The sequence below is a fragment of the Natrix helvetica genome, assembly GCF_964273705.1.
Source record: "Natrix helvetica genome assembly, chromosome: 1".
NCBI classification, from domain to species: Eukaryota; Metazoa; Chordata; class Lepidosauria; order Squamata; family Natricidae; genus Natrix; species Natrix helvetica.
Window position 1 is genome coordinate 349103414 of NC_138548.1, and position 20447 is coordinate 349123860.

The 20447-nt window shown below is 38.8% G+C and overlaps 1 protein-coding gene across 1 annotated transcript in view; it reads left to right on the forward strand.

Moving 5' to 3' along the window:
• LOC309401603 (vomeronasal type-2 receptor 26-like) overlaps positions 1–20447 on the forward strand; it is a gene marked incomplete at both ends in the record, with an annotated part of 29787 nt that continues 9340 nt past the window's right edge. Inside the window, 4 exons of the mRNA XM_081970669.1 lie at positions 1–68; positions 895–1180; positions 5129–5406; positions 18232–18517. Of these exons, the coding sequence (XP_081826795.1) occupies positions 1–68; positions 895–1180; positions 5129–5406; positions 18232–18517 (918 nt within the window). The remainder of the gene's footprint in view (positions 69–894; positions 1181–5128; positions 5407–18231; positions 18518–20447) is intronic.

Below are 20447 nucleotides of genomic sequence, written 5' to 3' on the forward strand. Positions count from 1 at the left end.
ATGTGTGGCACCGTAGCTCTATTGCATGAATTTTCGTTCTTCAAGCCTCCAACCCACCAACTGAAAAGGTAATTGTCAGAATGTCCAGGATTCTAGTGATTGAGTTTACATGCTCCAATTTCTTCTCTAGGAAGGATTTCATTTGTCCGATTCCTCACTTTGAGAAAGGCAAATTCATTATTGCTCATTCCAATTTCCTTTAGAGGAAAGAATCCCGGGGAACATGATGATTTTATAAAAGTTCCTTTATATACCAATACCTAGGCCTGACTGCAAGCAACACAGTTCTAAGTTATCCAAAGAGAGAATTTCAAGCTTAGTAGCATAAGGAATTCTATTGTGTACAGAAGCATGCAAGACTTTTCTCGTGAAGGACTTCTGAACCCACTCGATTGTACTGATGTGAGACATATGGTGGGGATTCCAAACAGTTGAACAGTACTTTAAAATTGATCTAGCATAAGTTTTATAAACTCTAATTAGCAATATAATGTTTCCAGAAAAAAAGCTTTGCAAAATTAAGTTTACAACTCTTAATGCTTTTTTTTAGTAACGCTGATACAGTGAGCTTTGGAGCATAAATTGTCAACGATAAGTACACTTTGGTCTTTGACAAAGTGAATGTCATCTGCTAGATCAAATCCACCTAGCTTATACTTGACATTCTGATTACATTCACCAATGTATAAGACAGAGCATTTATTAATCAAAATTTGAAGTTGCCAAACAGATGACCATTCATAGTCAAGATCGCTGTGCAAAAAGCAAGATAATTATCTGTAGAATTGAATAATTTTATATTATTGAGAAAAAGAACACAATTTCTTTTAAGTTGATCACATAAATTGTTGATATAGAGCAAAAAAAAGGATGTTGAAATTTCTTACGTTGCAGTGAGAACACCTTCTACCACCTTCTTCCCTTCTTGTTGGCTGTTCATGAAATCAACCGGAATCCTTGGCTCTTACCCAACATCACCCTGGGCTACAACATCTATCAGAACTTTTTCAGTGCAAGAATGACCTATGAGGCCATGCTGGATGTGCTGTCTACAGGGCAGGAGAACGTCCCAAACTACAGATGTGGAAGACAAAAGAACCTGCTGGCAGTTCTTGAAGAGATGGATTCTGAACTCTTTGATCATATATCTAATGTCATGAGCATCTATAAAATTCCACAGGTATGAAGGCAAATGGAATAAATTCCAAGTTGTAAATTGTTCAGATTTTCCTAGAAGGCAGCCCTTGTACATATTTCTTCAAATAAATTGAAAGTCAGAGAGTCAATATTAGAAGAGCGGAAAGAATTTTTAATTCACAAAGTAGGTGAAGTGTCTGTCTGTCTGTGTGTGTGTGTGTGTGTGTGTGTGTTTGTGCATCTCACCTCACACATCTCTACGACCTATCCGCTCTCACAGGGAGGGACTCCTCCAGGTGCCATCCGCCAAGCAGTGCCAGCGGGTGACGCCTAGGAGTAGAGCCTACTCTGTGATGGGCCCAACCCTCTGGAATGACCTCCCCCCCGATATTAGAACTACTAACGACCTCCGCTCCTTCCGACAGAAGCTTAAGACCCACCTGTTCCAATTAGCTGGCTTAGCCGATTTATAGCTCCATCTTCCACCTCCTTGCAAACATTTTATTGGGGAATTTTTAAAGGGAATTTTAATTTTATTTGTATTTTAACTAAATATTGTACAGTATATTTTCTACCTCCTCCGTCTACATCTATGTCTATGTATTTGTATATGGTTTTAATAATGACTGTACACCGCCCCGAGTCCTGCTTAGGAAAGGGTGCTGTCTAGAAATAAAAAAAAGCTTATACATATGCAGTTATGTAGTTCCTGTGATCAGTTTGCCTCACCAACCCGCACCTGCCCTATCCTGTCCTAAATTTCTGCATTTTTCAGCTCAGCTGATTCACGCGGCACAGAGGATTTCTGTGACTCAGGTGATTTACCTACTGGGGTTTCCGTAGAACGTGAGCTGCAGAGCTTGAAATTGGTGCATTTTGAACGCTGCACATTCACGCAAAGCGCATGCTCACAGAACCTTTTGGGAGGGTGTTTTTTGGTTTTTTTCTCAATTTCTTTATTTTTAATTTTCAAAACAAACACAACACAAAGAATCCTCCTTCTTTACATACTGTAGAAAGTGTATCAGTAGGTTACAAAAGGCTTTCGTGCATCTCTTCCACAGTCATCAAGCATAGTTCATATTAACTCAAGTATTTTAACTCAGATGTTTATACATGTTACCATCTTCATACTTCCATTTTCATTTGACTGTAATTGTTTAAACGTCCTTCATCATAAAATATACCAAAATTTAATACATAACCACATACTGGCATTTCATTTGCTATTTCTAAAATCATCCAATAACACTGAGTCCTTATGTCCTATTCTAGCTAAACATCCATAATATTTAATAACAAAATTTTCTAATCCTCCTCCTACACACACACACACACACACACACACACACACACACACAGTTGTATTATATATAGGTATGTGTTTATATACATATATTCCCTTCATGGATTACTGCCTTGAAATGATGAAGGGGCTTGCATAGCTCAATGAAGCTCTGAACTAGCCATGCATGGCCACCCAAGACAGACAGCTCATAGCAGAGAGATCTAACAAAACATGATCCACTGGAAAAGGAAATGACAACACACTCCAGTATCTTTGCCATGAAAACACCATGGACCATACCAAAAGGCAAAAAGATATAACTCTGGAATATGAGCCCCTCAAGTCGGAAGGTGTCCAATATGCTACTGGGGAAGAGCAGAGGACTAATTCTAGTACTGCCAGAAAGAGTGAAGCGGTTGGGTCAAAGCTGAAGGGAAGTTCAACTGTGGATGTATCTGGTGGTGAAAGCAAAGTCCGATGCTGTAAAGATCAACATTCCATAGGAACCTGGAATGTAAGATCCATGGATCAAGGCAAGGTGGATGAGGTGAAACAAGAGATGACAAGACTAACATCGACTTCTTAGGAATCAGTGAACTAAAATGGACATGAATGAGTGAATTTAATTCAGATGGTCAACAGGTATACTACTGTGGGCAAGAATCCCTCAGAAGAAATGGAGTAGCCTTCATAGTCAATAAAAGGGTAGAAAAAGCAATACTGGGATACAATCCCCAAAATGACAGAATGATCTCAGTTTGAGTACAAGGCAAACCATTAAATGTCACAGCAGTCCAAGTCTATGCCCAAACCACTGGGGCTGAAGAGGATGAAGTCATATGAAGCACTGCAACACCTTATAACACCAAAAAATGACATCAGGGGGGATTGGAATGCTAAAGCAGGAAGGCAAAACTTAACTGGAATAACAGGCAAGTTTGGCTTTGGAGTAGAAAATGAAGCAGGACAAAGGTTGGTAAAATTTTGTCAAGAAAATACGATGGTCATAGCAAACACTCTTTTCCAACAACCCAAGAGATGACTCTACACATGGACATCACCAGATGGTCAACACAGAAATCAAATTGATTATGTGCTCTGCAGCCAAAGATGGAGAATCGCTATACAGACATTAAACATAAGACCAGGAGCTGACTGTGGCTCAGATCATGAGCTTCTCGTTGCAAAATTTGGGCTTAAAATGAAGAAGATAGGGAAAAACACTAAGCCACTCAGGTATGAACTAAATCATATTCCTGATGAATATACAGTAGAGGTGACAAATAGATTTAAGAAATTAGATCTGATTTCTTAGATCTATGGACGGAGGTTCACAACATTGTACAAGAGTTAGCAACTAAAACCAACCCACAGAAGAAGAAATGCAGGATAGCAAAATGACTGTCTGAGGAAGGTTTACAAATAGCTGAGGAAAGAAAGGAAGGGAAAGGCAAGGGAGAAAAGGGAAGATACACCCAGCTGACTACAAAGTTCAAGAGAATAGCTAGAAGAGGTAAGAATGCCTTCTTAAATGAACAGTGCAAAGAAATAGAAAAATACCCAATAGATTAGGGAGGACCAGAGATCTCTTCAAGAAAGTTGGAAATATGAAGGGAATGTTTCAGAGGTGGGTTTCTGCCGGTTCATCCCAGATTGTGTGAACCGGTAGTGGTGGTGGCTGGAGTCTCCGCCCATCTGCCCGTATGCTTCCCCCCCTCCCCCCCACAGATCCTGCCCTGGGTCTCCACAGGAACTCCGTCTGCTTTAAAGTGAGATTATTAAACTGACTTCTGCATTTCAAATGTCTGAAAGAAATTCAGCAAATTAAAGAGTTTATATAGAAATATTTGAAATAAATTATATAAATGAAGGTAATGAAATAATATACCAATATTAAACAATTTCATCACTGGGGGTTTTCAAAAAGAGACAGGACAGTCATTTGTCTGAAATGGTATTGGGTCTCCTGCTTGAGGACTAGAGCAGGGCTGTCACTCGATTTCATTGAGGGCTGCATCAGGGTTGTGTTTGAATTTTGGGGGGAGGTGTGGCCAAGGTGGGTGTGGCCAGCATGATGTCACTTGTGTCAGGGGGTGCCTATGGTAGCCCAAATGCTCTCCCTGCAAAAATGGGCTCCCAAGCTCCGTTTTCAGCTGAGACAGCCTCCTGCAACCCTCTGGCAGTGAAAGCAGAGCTATGGTGGGGGGGGGGCATACTCTAGCTCCCTTTTTGCTGGCAGAGGCACTGTGGGCTATTTTCAGGGCAGCCCCACGGGCCAGGTCTAAGCACCCTGCAGGCTGGATCTGGGCCTTGAGTTTGATACCCCTGGTCTAAGGTCTCCTGCTTGACTAGAAGACTCCCCAGCTCTATTCTGATTGACTAATGGACTGAGTGAATGGGCGAGTTATAATGTGACCTGAGGGGTACTGTGAATGGACTGAGTGAATGGGTGAGTTATAATGTGACCAGGAGGGTGTGCTCTATGAGGACCACCCATGAACCTTGCCCACAGATAATTCAGAGCTCCCTGGTTTCAAAGGGAGCATACACGGCAAAAATGCAGGACATCAAGCGAACTAGCAAAATTCATGCAGTTGTTGTTTGAAACTTCTCTCAGCCATGGGGAAAGGCCCTTAGATTTACCATCTGACTTTTATCATTAAAACTGGCACAAACTACCAATACCTTCTCTTTTATCTTTAGATCAACTACAGTGTCATTAACCAGGTGGCTGAGCAAAATCATCATTTGCCTTTTTCATATCGGCTGACCCCAAACCAAGAACCTCCTTACTCAGCCATTGTCCAGCTTCTCCTGCATTTCCGATGGACGTGGATTGGCCTCCTTTCTCAGGACAATGAAAAAGGAGAAAAATTCAAAAGACGCTTGGAAATTATTGCTCTAAAAAATGGGATTTGCATTGTCCTCTCAAGAACCGTCCCAGAAGCAAATATGCAGTCAAGTGCTGGAGAAACTCTCATGCAAGAAAAAAGGAAAATGTTCTTTTCTCTTATCAAGAGTCAAATAAAAATTATAGTATGCCAACTGGACTTTCAAGCCTCAGCAATGTTAGCAGTAACAATACAAACAATTGATATAACTAATACATCCACTGTGGGAAGGGTGTGGATTGCAACAACTTTGACAGCTTTCAGTGTAGGTATTTTTGACATCTTTGTTGATCTCCAAAATAAATATGCTTTGTTTTTCTTCCTCATCCAGAGAAAGAGAAGGACTCGGTATTATGACTATAAATCTTATGTATCTATGGTCACATCATATGGAAAGGAAGCATTCCAATGTTCCTATTCAACTCCTCTGTTGTCTAAGAAAGTTTGGAAAAAATGCAGAGAAAAAGAGAACTGGGATTTCCCACCCCATGATGTGATTGCAAGAATCCTGTCTCAGGATTCCTCCAGTATTTCCCAAATAATTCAAGTTGTGGCCTGGGTCCTCAATGCTGCCTCTTCTTCCCAATGGAGTAAGAGGAGAATGCGGGCTGGATACCATCAATCACCCCAGATTGTTCAGCCATGGCAGGTAAGTCTTCTCCTTTGAGATTCCATTGATTCTCCATTTCAAGTTCCGCAATATTAAATTAGGTGTAGAAAGGGGTGAGATATTCCAAAGAGCAGTTGCTCAATTTGTGGTATTTGAGAGTGAGTGTCAACCCTGAAGCTGACCTGATTGAGGCCATTTTGAAGCTTCGGTTTTGCCACACTGGAGTCGAGGGATATGGATGGGGGAAATAGATATAGCTGGGGTTTTGTAGCCAAAACAAAATATTTTCTCCTGGGAACCAAGGACATTCCCAGTGATGGATGGAGGGATGATGGGTCTAGTTACCAGGCAACCACATGACACCATGATTGGACCATGTGACTGATTGTTGGGAAAGGAGATGAAAACTTTTACTTTTAATTAGGTGAAAACTGCAGGAGCATTTAGAGTCAGGTGTCACCAGCCTATATGCTTATATGATATGTCCAATAAAGCTGATATTTGAGGAACTTGCTTGCCTCAGAGTCCTGTATTATGGCCATATTATTTGGAACCCTGACATTAAACTGACTCTAAAAAAATGTTCCCCAAGTTTTTTTCTGTTTTAATTTTTTACAAACATATCAATGTGTGAACAGTGTGGCACCTGAGTGTCTTACATTTTGGTATAAATAAAATAATATTCATTATAGTTACTACAGTTGAAAAGCTTATATAGTTCTGGTAATAATGCACATATTTTGTTGAATTATAATCTTTCATTATTTAGTTATTCGATATTTCAATACATTATTTTTATGCCAAGCATCTTGTAATAAGTATCGTTCCTTTTACTACCAATAGAATATTGATAATCTTATTTGTTACATTTCACAAACTTATATTGTTCCGATAATAATACACATATTTATGTTAAGTTATAATCTTCCATTATTTAATTATTCAATATTTCAAAATGTTATTTTTATATTATTCTTTTTGGATCTTGAGATTGTCTTCTGGGGCGTTATCTATTCCTGCCAGCTTAGTGTTATATGCAAATGTGATGAGTTCCCCTTCAATTCCCTCGCCTAGATCTTTTTTGAAGATATTGAAGAGTGCTGGGCCTAAAATGGAAGCTTCCGTTACCCCATTGCTTACTTCTGTCCAAGTGGATGAGGTTCCCCAGAGGACTACATGTTGAATGTAATTTGTCAGCCAGTTACAAGGCCACCTGATGGTGGTGTTATCTATTCCATGTTTTCAAAAATTATTTATTTATTTGTTTGTTTGTTTGTCAAACATGTACAAGATAGCAGGTATAAATATGAACCTGGACATGAACGAAGGAAATGAATACGAATAAATGGAGACAGTAGGACAGGGACGGTAGACACACTTGTGCGCTTATGCATGCCCCCTTTAGGGACCTCTTAGGAATGGAGTGAGGTTCACCGTAGACAATTTAAGGTTTCAGGATGTAACAACGTAGTTGGTTAGAGCATTCCAGGCATTGACCACTCTGTTGCTGAAGTTGTATTTTCTGCAATTGAGTTTGGAGCGGTTTACCTTGAGTTTGTATCGATTGCTTCTCTCTGTATTAGTGAGGTTCAAACTGAAGAAGTTGTTGACCGGTAAGATGTTGTAGCCGACAATTTTCTCTACTATGCTTAGTTCAAACTGCTGCTGGCAGAGTTCCAGATTATCCAAGTCCAACTTTTCAAGCTGATTCTAGGGATTCTATTTTGAGTAGAGGAGTGGAGTGGTCTCCTTGTGAAATACCTCTGGACCCGCTCTATCGTATTAATGTCTGATATACAGTGTAGATTCCAGGCAGATGAGCTGTATTCGAGAATTGGCCTGGGAAAAGTTTTGTATGCCCTAGTTTGCAGTACAATGTTACCGGAGAAGAAGCTTCACAAATTAGGTTAACAACTCTTAACACTTTGTGGCAATGCTGTTACAGTGAGTTCTGGGCTTAAATCGTTAGAGTACTTCTTGGTCCTTGATGGAGTAAGAGTCATGTATGAGGTTATTTCTGCCGAACTTCTATTTGGTGCTCTGATTTTTATTGCCAATGTGTAGGACAGAGCATTTGTTAGTTGTGATTTGGAGTTGCCAAATGCACAACCATTCTGACACATGGTCAAGGTCACTTTGTAGGACAAGCTTGGCCATGTGAGAGAATTTTTTGAAAAAGAGCTGTAAATTCCTGGAGAATAACTGAATGAAACTTCCCATGAAATGCTGAATCAATCTTTGAGATGGCAGTGGTGATTTGAAGAAGTGGAATTATTCAGAGCACCTCCAATCCAGAATAATAGCAAGAAAAATATTGAATAAAGGCTCAAATTGTCATATTTTTTTCTATGTTTCTGCAGCTTCATAGGTTCCTGAGAAACTTCCAACATCACAATATTTCCAGAGATGAGAATTATTTGGAAGCAAATGGAATTCCTGTTTGTGACTTTGATATCATGCAGTGGACATCACTTTTGAACAAATCAGATGCGGGGATGAAAATTGGGAATGTAGAAAGACGAGCCTCCTTGGAAGTCAAGATTTCTGTCAATCAAACTACCATCCAATGGCCAACATTATTTAACAAAGTATTTGAGGCTGCTGGGATTTTGCTCTTCTATTTATCTCCATATGTGGAATTGTTTCTGCTCAATAAGAAATAATTCTTATTGAGGCCAATTGAGATAACTTCCAAATAAGAGAACCTAAAGCCTCATTAATTTATTAGATATTGTCAGAGTTTGTTGCACAAATTCAAATCCAGAAACCACACACAGATAACTGATTCAGCTGGATTAATTAATTTCTTTATATACATAAGAATAGATGAATAAATGTACAATACCAACAGGTGGTTCTTCCAAGTAAACACAAGGCAGGAGAGTTACAGGCAAACACAAGCAGTTAGTTTCATATCAGCAGACAAGCCCAGAGAGACTGATAGTTTACTTCACAGAGCAGCAGATTGCTTCATACTGCTAAGTGTCAGGCCTGTAGTTATGTTATTTTTAGGACCTTTGGCCTGCCACACTTTCTTATAATTTCCATTGTGTTTCATTAGTGTAGTAGTTGGGAGGGGGGAATAGAAAGGAGTAGATTTGTGGAATGTATTGTTGTCATTCTTTTATAGAAGCTCAAGGACATCTTTTGTCTCCACACCTCGGCACCTGACCGGAAGCAGAGGGGTGTAGATGCCAGCGTGGAAGATGGTGATTGGAACATGTGATGGATTATGGGGTGTGGGGATAGATCATGAACTTTCAACTGGGTGGAATTCCAGGAAGAACATTAGAGTTGGAATTCCATAGATGTGCTAACTTGCCTGTATGATTAAATTGGAACTTTAAGGATGATTCTGCCTTGGTCTCTGATTGATATCATACATGGTATTTAGAACACTGACATTATTCCAACTCTATCTTTAAAATAATTCACTAGCCCCCCCCCTCACCCAGGTGAGCATGGGGAGCGTGCGGAATGCCACCGTGCGCTTCGCCGATGCAGCCTGGAAGGAAACAATTAATTTGAATGCAGCAGCTGAAGTGCGGTGAGGCGGGGAGTCTCCCCGGATCTTTTACAGCTTATTACCCTAGTGACTGATTTGCAGTTTTCTTTTTGAGACTTTGTTTCAACTTTTGGAGGAGTTAGAATTGGAGGGGGGGGATTTCCACCCTCCTTGGAAAAGCGGCACTTGGACAATCTCTCCCTTGCAAGGGGGAGAGAGAAAGTTTGAAACACTTTCACTTCCCTTAATTAATGGGGGGGAAATCTCCTTTTTTTCTCTTCTTATCACAACTGCGAGAGAAAGGATGGTTGAGCTGATTCTTCTCTAAACTATGCATGGGAATCTTGACTTTGTTGTACTGTACTGGTTGAGCCAAGATGGCCCACTTCCTTCTTCTTCTTTGTCTTTGTGCATGAGACTCCTCCCCTAAAAATTTTTTTGTGGCTTTGAACTAATTTCCACCCCAGAGACCTCCAGGAACCTCCTCAAATAAGTTTTTCCCCTGGATTTGGAATATCTTGATCCACCTATATGTTCTAGTTTTGTACTAAACGACTTATTCTCCTTTGGATCTGCCTACCTGGTGGTCTCTACTGGCTGTGCTTTCCCACGGGCACCATCTCTCTGTATAGAACAATAACTATCTCTGAGCATCATGATGCATCCGAAGAACTTACCGCCTGGAAACGCCTCCTCGGCCCCAACATCCTCCACGTCCAGCCCCATTGCTCAACAATCACATCTGGGATCTTTTTTACAACCCAAAGCCTCTGAAGAGAGTTCAAAGGATTTGTCCACCCAACAGATGCTTCAAGCCCTCTTAAAGGGACAGGACAAAATGAAAAAGCAACTCCAGGACTTAAACGAGAGAGAGAGACGCAATAACAAACCACATGGAATGAGCAGAAAGATGCAACAACAAACCACATGGAATGAGCAGAGGATAGGTGTGCTGGAGGAGGGTGCGGCTGGGATGAGAGACGACCTGAAGGCGGTCCAGAGGGGGAATGTAGGATTTGAGAATCATGTGATAAAAATGGAATTTGAAAGGATGTCTTTTTTCCTTAGGTTTCAAAATTTGCCAGAAGTTGAAAATTAAGATCTTAAGGAGATTATGACCACAATGTTAGCAGAATATATTAACAGAGACAAACAACAGCTTGGGTGGGATATTGACCTGATTTATAGGATTAACTCAGCCTATGCTAGAACACACAATGTCCCAAGGGAAGTTCATGTTAAATTTCTTAGAAAAACCACAAGAGATGAGGTTCTAGGAGCTCAAAGGGGAGGACCATTAAAATATAAGGATAAAGAAATAACCATTCTTAAGCAGATCCCAAAGAAAGTAAGAGATAAGAGAAGGAAACTTTCCTTCTTAGCAAAAAAAATATACAATAATGGGGTCTGGTTCAGGTAGTTTTTACCAGAAGACATGTTGATTTTTTGGGAGGGCAGTAGAATTAGAATCAACACAGTTGAGGAAGCAGAGGCTTTCTTTAAAAAACATAGTGCTCTCTTAGGAGACATGGGGGAGGCTACACAAGAAACAAGGCAGGGAGGGGCAGAGGCTCTGCCAGTGGACGGGGGGGAGGGAGCAACAACAAGAAGACTCAGATCACAAAAGTGAATTGAAACACCATTGCAATTGTTGTTACAATCTACCTTTATGGAAGTGATAAGAAGCAAAATGATTGAAACATGTTGAAGATTTTGTGTTAAACTTAAAACTGCTAATATCTATGTAAATGTTCATAATTTTCAACTTTTTTTGTAAAAGTTGCGAGACCTGGGGGGCCTTCTCCCCCTGCATGATGTAGCTGTCAAAATGTTTTATAACCTTTTAACCCCTTTTTCCTTGTAAAACTTTTAAAATCAATAAAACTTACAAAACCAAAAAAAGAATGTGGTGAGGGAAATGAGGGCAGCTTAAAAAGTCATTTACATCAGTGGTGGGTTCCACATTTTGTTACCACCAATTTGCCCTACAAGTGTCCGCTTGCTTCTTGGATGCCCCTTCCATGCATGCACCTGGCCTTGCGCGCTAGCATTTTGCTTGCACACATGTGCCCAGCCACAAAAACGTGCCTAAATAGTATGGCATAGAGCCAAGGCATGTCAGGCAGGGCTTGTGATTTCCTCCCATGATTTTCGCTACCGATTTGGGCGAACCACACCGAACCGGCTGAATCCCTCTCATTTACATATGATGATACAATGGTCAGTTGTATGAGAGAAAGAAAGGGACTCTAGAGATATCTAGATGTTGGAGGTTTCCTGAGAAAGCAAAGATGGAGAATATATATATATATATATATATATATATATATATATATATATATATATATATATATATATATATATATATATATATATATATATATATATATATATATATATATATATTATAGCAATATCATACCTGCTCTAAGGAGAAACACCTTTTGCAATGGAGCTGCTTTCCTTTGGATGAAAGAATAAGGCAATGAATCTGTTTTGGGATCTACAATGAAGATTGATAGAGAAAGAGAATGGCCTTTCATTTGTCCCTTGCTAGTAGAGTAATTAAAGTTCATGCCACCACTTCTTGACTGGTTTTGCTCAATGTGCTCCTGGGCTTCTGAAAGCAGTTGATTTCAGAAAAACCTTCCAATTCATACATTGCCCTGAAATAATCTTTCTATTTATGTTTAGATGGTACCTTATTCAAGATGTACAGAAAGTTGCTCCCCAGGTTACACCAAGATTGTGAGAGAGGGAGCCCCAGTTTGCTGCTATGACTGTTCTCTGTGTATGGAAGGAACATACTCTGGGCAAGAAGGTACAGTAGGTGGCTCCAAAAATAGCAAACAAAATCAGGATTCAATCAAAATTCTCTATTGCTTTTTGGAGCTTTTGATCAAGAAGCAAACAAAACATTACATTTCTTGAAGGTATTTACAAAGTTTTCAAAGATTGGGCACTATCAGGAAATTTGTATGATGATGTGAGCATTAAAATAAATAATGAAAGATTGTTGATTTCTATTCACTTGCTTGCTTGGTTTTAGGAAAGACGTTTTGAGAACTGATAATCACATTCATCTTCAGCTTTTGAAAAGAGTGTTGATAAATATGACTAATGTTATGTCATATGAATATCCCTGGGCAGAATTATTATGTTATTTCTTCAAAATGAAGTAATTGATTTCTGATGTGGTTTTCATGCTCCTACAGTTGCAGAAACAGATACATGCTAACCAATTTTTCCCCAGATGCAGCCCATTGTGAAAAGTGTCCAGATGACCAGTATTCCAATAAGAAGCGAGATCAGTGTGTCCCCAAAAATATAAGCTTCTTATCCTATGATGAATTGTTGGGATACATCCTGGCTTTCTTTGCCATTGCTTTGTCCCTAACCACTGCCTTTATTCTGGGAATCTTCATTAAATACCGAGAAACTCCCTTAGTCAAAGCTAACAACCGGGACCTCACCTACATTCTTCTGATCTCCCTCTTGCTTGCTTTCTTGACCCCCCTTCTGTTTATTGGTCATCCCAAGAAAGTCACTTGCCTTTTTCGGCAAGTCACCTTCAGTTTCGTTTTCTCAGTTGCCGTCTCTTCCTTGCTGGCAAAGACGATTATGGTGGTAGTTGCATTTTTGGCCACAAAGCCAGGCAGCAGCATGAGGAAATGGGTGGGGAAGAGTCTGGCCAACTCTATTGTTTTATCCTGCTCTGGTATTCAAGTATGCATCTGTATCATTTGGCTGGCAATCTTTACCCCATTCCCAGATTCAGACTTTCATTCCCAACCAGAACACATCCTGCTGCAATGCAATGAAGGCTCTGTCACCATGTTCTACTCTGCCCTTGGCTACATGGGTTTTCTGGCTGCCCTTTGCTTCTTTGTGGCATTTCTGGCTCGAAAGCTGCCTGGTTCCTTCAATGAAGCCAAACTGATCACCTTCAGCATGTTGGTTTTTTGCAGTGTTTGGATCTCCTTTGTCCCCACCTACCTGAGCACCAAGGGGAAATACATGGTAGCCGTGCAGATCTTCTCCATCTTGACCTCCAGCCTAGGTTTACTGGGCTGCATCTTTATCCCCAAATGCTACATTATTATCCTGAGACCTGCCCTGAACACCAAAGAACAACTGATGATGAAAACTCATTAACTCTCCTCATATTGGTGTTTATTTTTGTTCAGTTTACATGCAGTGTAAAATCACATAATTTGAAGTAATGTTTTATGTGTTGTAGCTTATGTTTCTTCATTCCATATGAATTTTTAACTATAATAATTGAGTAAAAAGTTGCTTAAACAAGTCAAACTATTTGAAATAACCATATCCTTCAATTGTCATAATGTCAATTCATATTAAATTATAACAATCATCAATGACATTAATAAAATTGCTTAAACTAGGCCAGATAAACTGTTACCAGAGATGTTCTGATAAGGCTTTATATTAAATCAAAGACTATGGCTAATAATGGTGTGTGGTTTTTGTTACTATGTATTGGTTTGCTGGTGTTATATATTATTTTCTGGAATGATGTTCTGACTTTGTTTTAAAAAATAGTTAATTTCAAATACTGTATATATTTGATTGATCTCTTCTGGCTGGATAATGTAAGATCACTCATAGTTAGATAAATGAGAGAGATCAAGAAAGAGAAAAACAGAGAAATAGATAACATTCTATATAGTAAGAATAGATAAAATATGAAACATGAACATTAGAGCACCTTTAATTCTGGAGGACATAGTGAAGGTAGAGGGGAAGCCCCAAAGACTTCATGGATTAAGATAATCTCCTGCTAGAACATAGGGAAACCCATTGCAGCCAACTGGATAGAAGGTGGTCATCATGGCTGATCAGAAGCTGTGACACCTTGGTGAGAGACAGGAAGATAAAAATCAAAGAGCAACATGGCTGCACTAAGCTTTCAGTGCTATTGACATATCCAGAAAAAATTAACAGAGCGACTGTAAGAAAAGCCTAGACTAACTATTTTGAAAGAACTTTTTAAAAAATCAAAGACTACTAGGAATATGCTTAGTATTAATGTTTATTAATATTGCTTACTGATGCAATATTTGTAAATACTCCATAAAGACTCTTGTGATATTCAGAGAGAACATTAACCAATTTGAATGTGGAAAAGTGAAAAAAGAAGAGAAATGTTCTTGGTGAACTTGGAAACTATACATCTATCTAGATATTATTTTGGGAAAAGCTTAGTGACTTGATGGGTTTGGGGGTCTTGGTGGATTATGAAGTTTAATTTGCAAAAAGACTTCCAAAGTACCACAATAGTAACAGTGTGGTTAAATTTAACGTGGACTATAAATTTGACTGTTGAAGAGAAAAGAAACGGAGGAAGCACTTACTCTTAATATTAATGGATAATTAATTATTATTAATGCTTATTAATCCAATTATTAAGTATTAATTATTAACTTTGTAAATATATATACATCCTCATCAGCAACATCATCGGCGGCATCAAGCCAGTCTAATCAACAATTGATAGCAAGCACGTTAGGCCTAAAGAAGTCAAGCTCCATGCAGAGTATGCAAGTGATGCTACTTTTGTTCCAAGAAGCCATGACCAAAAGTGAGGAAGTTAGGTCAAAAAACCATGATGAGATCAACAATTAAATGGGAGAGATGAAGGGGGATATAGGTAAGATGGATGAAAAGATTGGGAACTTCCAGCAAATGATAGCGAAGAATGAACAGAGGTACAGAAAATAGAAATAAGGGCTGAGCAAACAGGGAACAAAATTTGAAGAAATGGACCAAAAGCTACCACAGGCTATTAGAAAATTAGAAGAGACAATTATCTTTCTTGAGATGAAAAGAGAAAGAGGTAGATCTGGTTGAGGTGATGATACAGCTGCTGGCTGGAGTATTGCAGAAAAAGAAGTACAATGAGAAATAGATAAAATATTCAGAATCCATATGATATGAACTATGCAAGAAGGCAAACATTACCAAAAGAGGTGCATGTGAGGTTTACCAAGAAGATGCTGAGAGATGAAATATAGAAAAGAACAAGAGATGAGCTTATGGAGTACAAAGGGAGAGAAATTCTGACTTTAAAACAAATACCTAGGAGAGTTAGACAGGAGAGGAGAGCAGTGGAGACAGTATCAATTCTTGATAGCACAACTGATTAAATATAATGTGACGTTCAGTTGGCTGATACCAGAAGGAATTCTGGTTAACTGATGAGCAGGGACGTGCGGTCAGGGAAGGCAGGGGTGGCAGAGCCTCACTGCTCTCATCATGAAAAGAAAAAAAAGGGAAAAGGGAAAAGGCAATACGTGGTCCTATTTCCTGCCTTCCTGAGTCAACATGAAGGGGACTGCGGAGCGCGCTCCGCCAGCTCGTGCTCTGCGGTCCCCTTCATGTTGACTCAGGAAGGCGGAGAATGGGACCACGGGTGCAGGAGTCTGAGGCTGCCTCAGCCTCTTGCACACGTGTTCTCATTCTCTGCCTTTCTGATGACGTCACCAGCCTCACCAGCCATAAACCTCACCGCACGTCACTGCTGACGAGACAAAAAAAGTATGGTGGGTACCTTGGAAAAACACATGAACAGGGGGGGGGATGGACAAAGTGGACCAAAAGCTACCACAGGCTAATAGAAAATTAGAAGAGAGTTACCTTTCTCAAGATGGAAAAGTTGGTATTTTATTGCTATAGCATCATCTCTTGGTTCCCTATTAGATTACGTATGTAAGAGGCAGCAAATATCACCACATCATGAAGAAGTCAGTAACAAGCTATTTTTCAGTTAAATTCCCCAGGGAATTTTGAATAGATCTTCTTTGTAGCCATGAAGACTGATAGTCTTTTGCATTTTGAAAGACACAAAACATTTAACAGGGGTCTCCAATAGGTTGTTCAATATGTCATGATCTGGAGTTAACCATTCTGGAGTATCTAAATCAGAGGTGGTTTTCACATAGGTTTACCACCCGTTCGCCCCACATGTGCATGCCAGCTTTGTGAGCATGTGTGCCTTCCACACGTGTGTGCGAACTTCCACACTTGCGCTTTGCTCATGCACATGGCTTAAAAAATGTGGCTTAATCGGATGGCATAGAGCCGGGGTGTGTGGACACCATTAATGGTTTGCCTGAACCGGTCTGAACCGGTTGAATACCACCTCTGATCTAACCATTGAGAAAGATTCCCTCTCATCCACATCAGACAGAGTAAGAAGGAATTATAACGGCCCATTGCCTAGTTCAAGAATATTGAACTGGTTTTCCACATTTGTAGCTTTAGAATCTCAGAATAAGTTTTCAGAACAAAAAAAAAACCAACAATCAAGCTTCCCTGAATTGTTCCTTTCTTGATTCTCAAATTAGGATTATTCTCCTGAGTCAAACAAAACTCTTTTCACCAACTGCACACTTTTGTGGCAATGCTCATTCCCAATTCCCCTTCTACTTTTTACAAGCATGTATTATTTATTCTCCTTTGGAATTTCCACCACCACAATTAGTTGCCAATCAATGTGACAACAAATGGGATAGACAGCACCTGATACTCTAATTTGTAACAGCCTCCTTCTGTGATGAGAGCAGAGGCTGGGGTAAAGCTGGGCAAATACTGTAGCAATCTGAAATTGCAGATAAAACTTCCAAATCTGGGGGCAAACTGGACCTTCTTCGCTTTAATTGTAGTCTCTCAGATTTAACTCTTTGTTGAAGAAAGAACTATAGGAAGTATCTCCTGCAGTGTCTGTCAAATTTTGCTGCTGATGCATATACAGCTCTTTCTGCTTCAGCTTCTGTCTCAAATTCCCTGTGCCAGTATGCTGGTGAAATGCACATTTAAGGTGATAATAGAAGAAAAGGAATGGTTCCATTACTACAAGCCAGGAGACTACTGGATTACTGGAATAATGTCTAGAACCGTAGCTCTATTGTATAAATTTTCGTTCTCCAAGCCTCCAACCCACCAACTGAAAAGGTAATTGTCAGAATGTCCAGGATTCTAGTGATAGAATTTGCATGCTCCAATTTCTTCTCTAGGAAGGATTTCATTTGTCCTATTCCTCACTTTGAGAAAGGCAAATTCATTATTGCTCATTCCAATTTCCTTTAGAGGAAAGGCTCTTGGAGAACAGGATGATTTTATAAAAGTTCCTTTATATACCAATACTTAGGCCTGACTGCAAGCAACACAGTTCTAAGTTATCCAAAGAGAGAATTTCGAGCTTAGTAGCATAAGGAATTCTATTGTGTACAGAAGCATGCAAGACTTTTCTCGTGAAGGACTTCTGAACCCACTCGATTGTACTGATGTGAGACATATGGTGGGGATTCCAAACAGTTGAACAGTACTTTAAAATTGATCTAGCATAAGTTTTATAAGCTCTAATTAGCAATATAATGTTTCCAGAAAAAAAGCTTTGCAAAATTAAGTTTACAACTCTTAATGCTTTTTTTTAGTAACGCTGATACAGTGAGCTTTGGAGCATAAATTGTCAACGATAAGTACACTTTGGTCTTTGACAAAGTGAATGTCATCTGCTAGATCAAATCCACCTAGCTTATACTTGACATTCTGATTACATTCACCAATGTATAAGACAGAGCATTTATTAATCAAAATTTGAAGTTGCCAAACAGATGACCATTCATAGTCAAGATCGCTGTGCAAAAAGCAAGATAATTATCTGTAGAATTGAATAATTTTATATTATTGAGAAAAAGAACACAATTTCTTTTAAGTTGATCACATAAATTGTTGATATAGAGCAAAAAAAAGGATGTTGAAATTTCTTACGTTGCAGTGAGAACACCTTCTACCACCTTCTTCCCTTCTTGTTGGCTGTTCATGAAATCAACCGGAATCCTTGGCTCTTACCCAACATCACCTTGGGCTACAACATCTATCAGAACTTTTTCAGTGCAAGAATGACATATGAGGCCATGCTGGATGTGCTGTCTACAGGGCAGGAGAACGTCCCAAACTACAGATGTGGAAGACAAAAGAACCTGCTGGCAGTTCTTGAAGAGATGGATTCTGAACTCTTTGATCATATATCTAATGTCATGAGCATCTATAAAATTCCACAGGTATGAAGGCAAATGGAATTAATTCCAAGTTGTAAATTGTTCAGAATTGCCTAGAAGGCAGCCCTTGTACATATTTCTTCAAATAAATTGAAAGTCAGAGAGTAAATATTAGAAGAGCGGAAAGAATTTTTAATTCACAAAGTAGGTGAAGTGTGTGTGTGTGTGTGTGTTTGTGTGTTTGTGCATACATATGTAGTTATGTAGTTCCTGTGATCAGTTCGCCTCACCCACCAGCCCCCGCCCTATCCTGTCCTAAATTTCTGCATTTTTCAGCTTAGCTGATTCACACGGCACAGAGGATTTCTGTGACTCAGGTGATTTACCTACTGGGGTTTCCGTAGAATGTGAGCTGCAGAGCTTGAAATTGGTGTATTTTGAACGCTGCACATTCACGCAAAGCGCATGCTCACAGAACCTTTTGGGAGGGTGTTTTTTGGGGTTTTTTTTTTTGACAATTTTTTTATTTTTATTTTTCAAAACAAACACAACACAAAGAATCCTCCTTCTTTACATACTGTAGAAAGTGTATCAGTTGGTTACAAAAGGCTTCTGTGCATCTCTTCCACAGTCATCAAGCATAGTTAAAATTAACTCAAGTTTTTTAACTCAGATGTTTATACATGTTATCATCATCATACCTCCATTTTTATTTGACTGCAATTGTTTAAACGTCCTTCATCATAAAATATACCAAAATTTAATACATAACCACATACTGGCATTTCATTTGCTATTTCTAAAATCATCCAATAACACTGAGTCCTTATGTCCTATTCTAGCTAAACATCCATAATATTTAATAACAAAATTTTCTAATCCTCCTTTCCAAATCACTGTTTACAATTTACATCCGGTTTCCTTATGTTGTACCCATACATATATATAGGTTGTTATCATTATCCCTCCTTTATTTGACTATATCCTGTATCATAACCTTTTCCCCCTAATAATCAAAACTTAACTGTATCTAACTTAGTTCTTTTTTTATTAACCTTTATATATAATCCAAAAGGATTTCTGATCTTCCCTTCATGGGTATCATTCAAATTCATATCCAATTATTACATATCATACCACTACACATTGTATACATTATTATCATTATCAATTTTTATTTAACTATACCTATTGTCACTAAATTTCACTGTGTAACTAGTTTTAAATTATATTATTCCATCTATCAACCTGTATCTTTCCAATAACAAAACAATCTCATATCTTCTGCCATTTGTGGTACCAATCCTCTATCATCTTCTTGATCAGCTTTGTATGGACTTTTCTTAGCAACTCCTTGCTTGTAAGATCTCTCATATAATCTTGATGCCCTCTTTCTGTTTCCTTATTCAGCTTGTCTTTGATTGTCAGCAGTGTTATCAATACTTTTGCTCATAAAATTTCATAGTCCATAGATTCTTTAATTTTTTCTTCTTCTTCTATATCTTGCCCTTTGGAATAAATTTCCTCTCCATTTAATTCCTCTTTCAATATTCCATTCTTTCCATTTTCCAAAAACAAACCAATTACCATAAATATCAGCAGGTTTAATCTCTTTATATTCATTTTCCACTTTGGGTTTTTGAGTTTCAATCACCTCATTTTGCATTTGATAAACATCCTCAATTTTTTCATCATATTTTGCTGTTAGATGCTCTAAGTATTCCAGTTTTTTCTCTATTCTTTCATTTATATTTGATAATTTCTGTAGTTCTGAAAGTATTTTTTGCAAAGTTAAGACCTCTATTTTCTCTTGACATTGTGCCATACTAACAAACACAGCTGCTCTAGCTTGGAAGGTTAATAAAATGAAAGCATAAATTCACAAAGAACGTTGTTTTCACTTTTCTCTGATTAGAAATACACTTCAAAGGGACATCTGCGTGCTTCCCCTCTTATCACTCTGTAGCCAAGCAGTAAAACCTTGTAGTGCCAA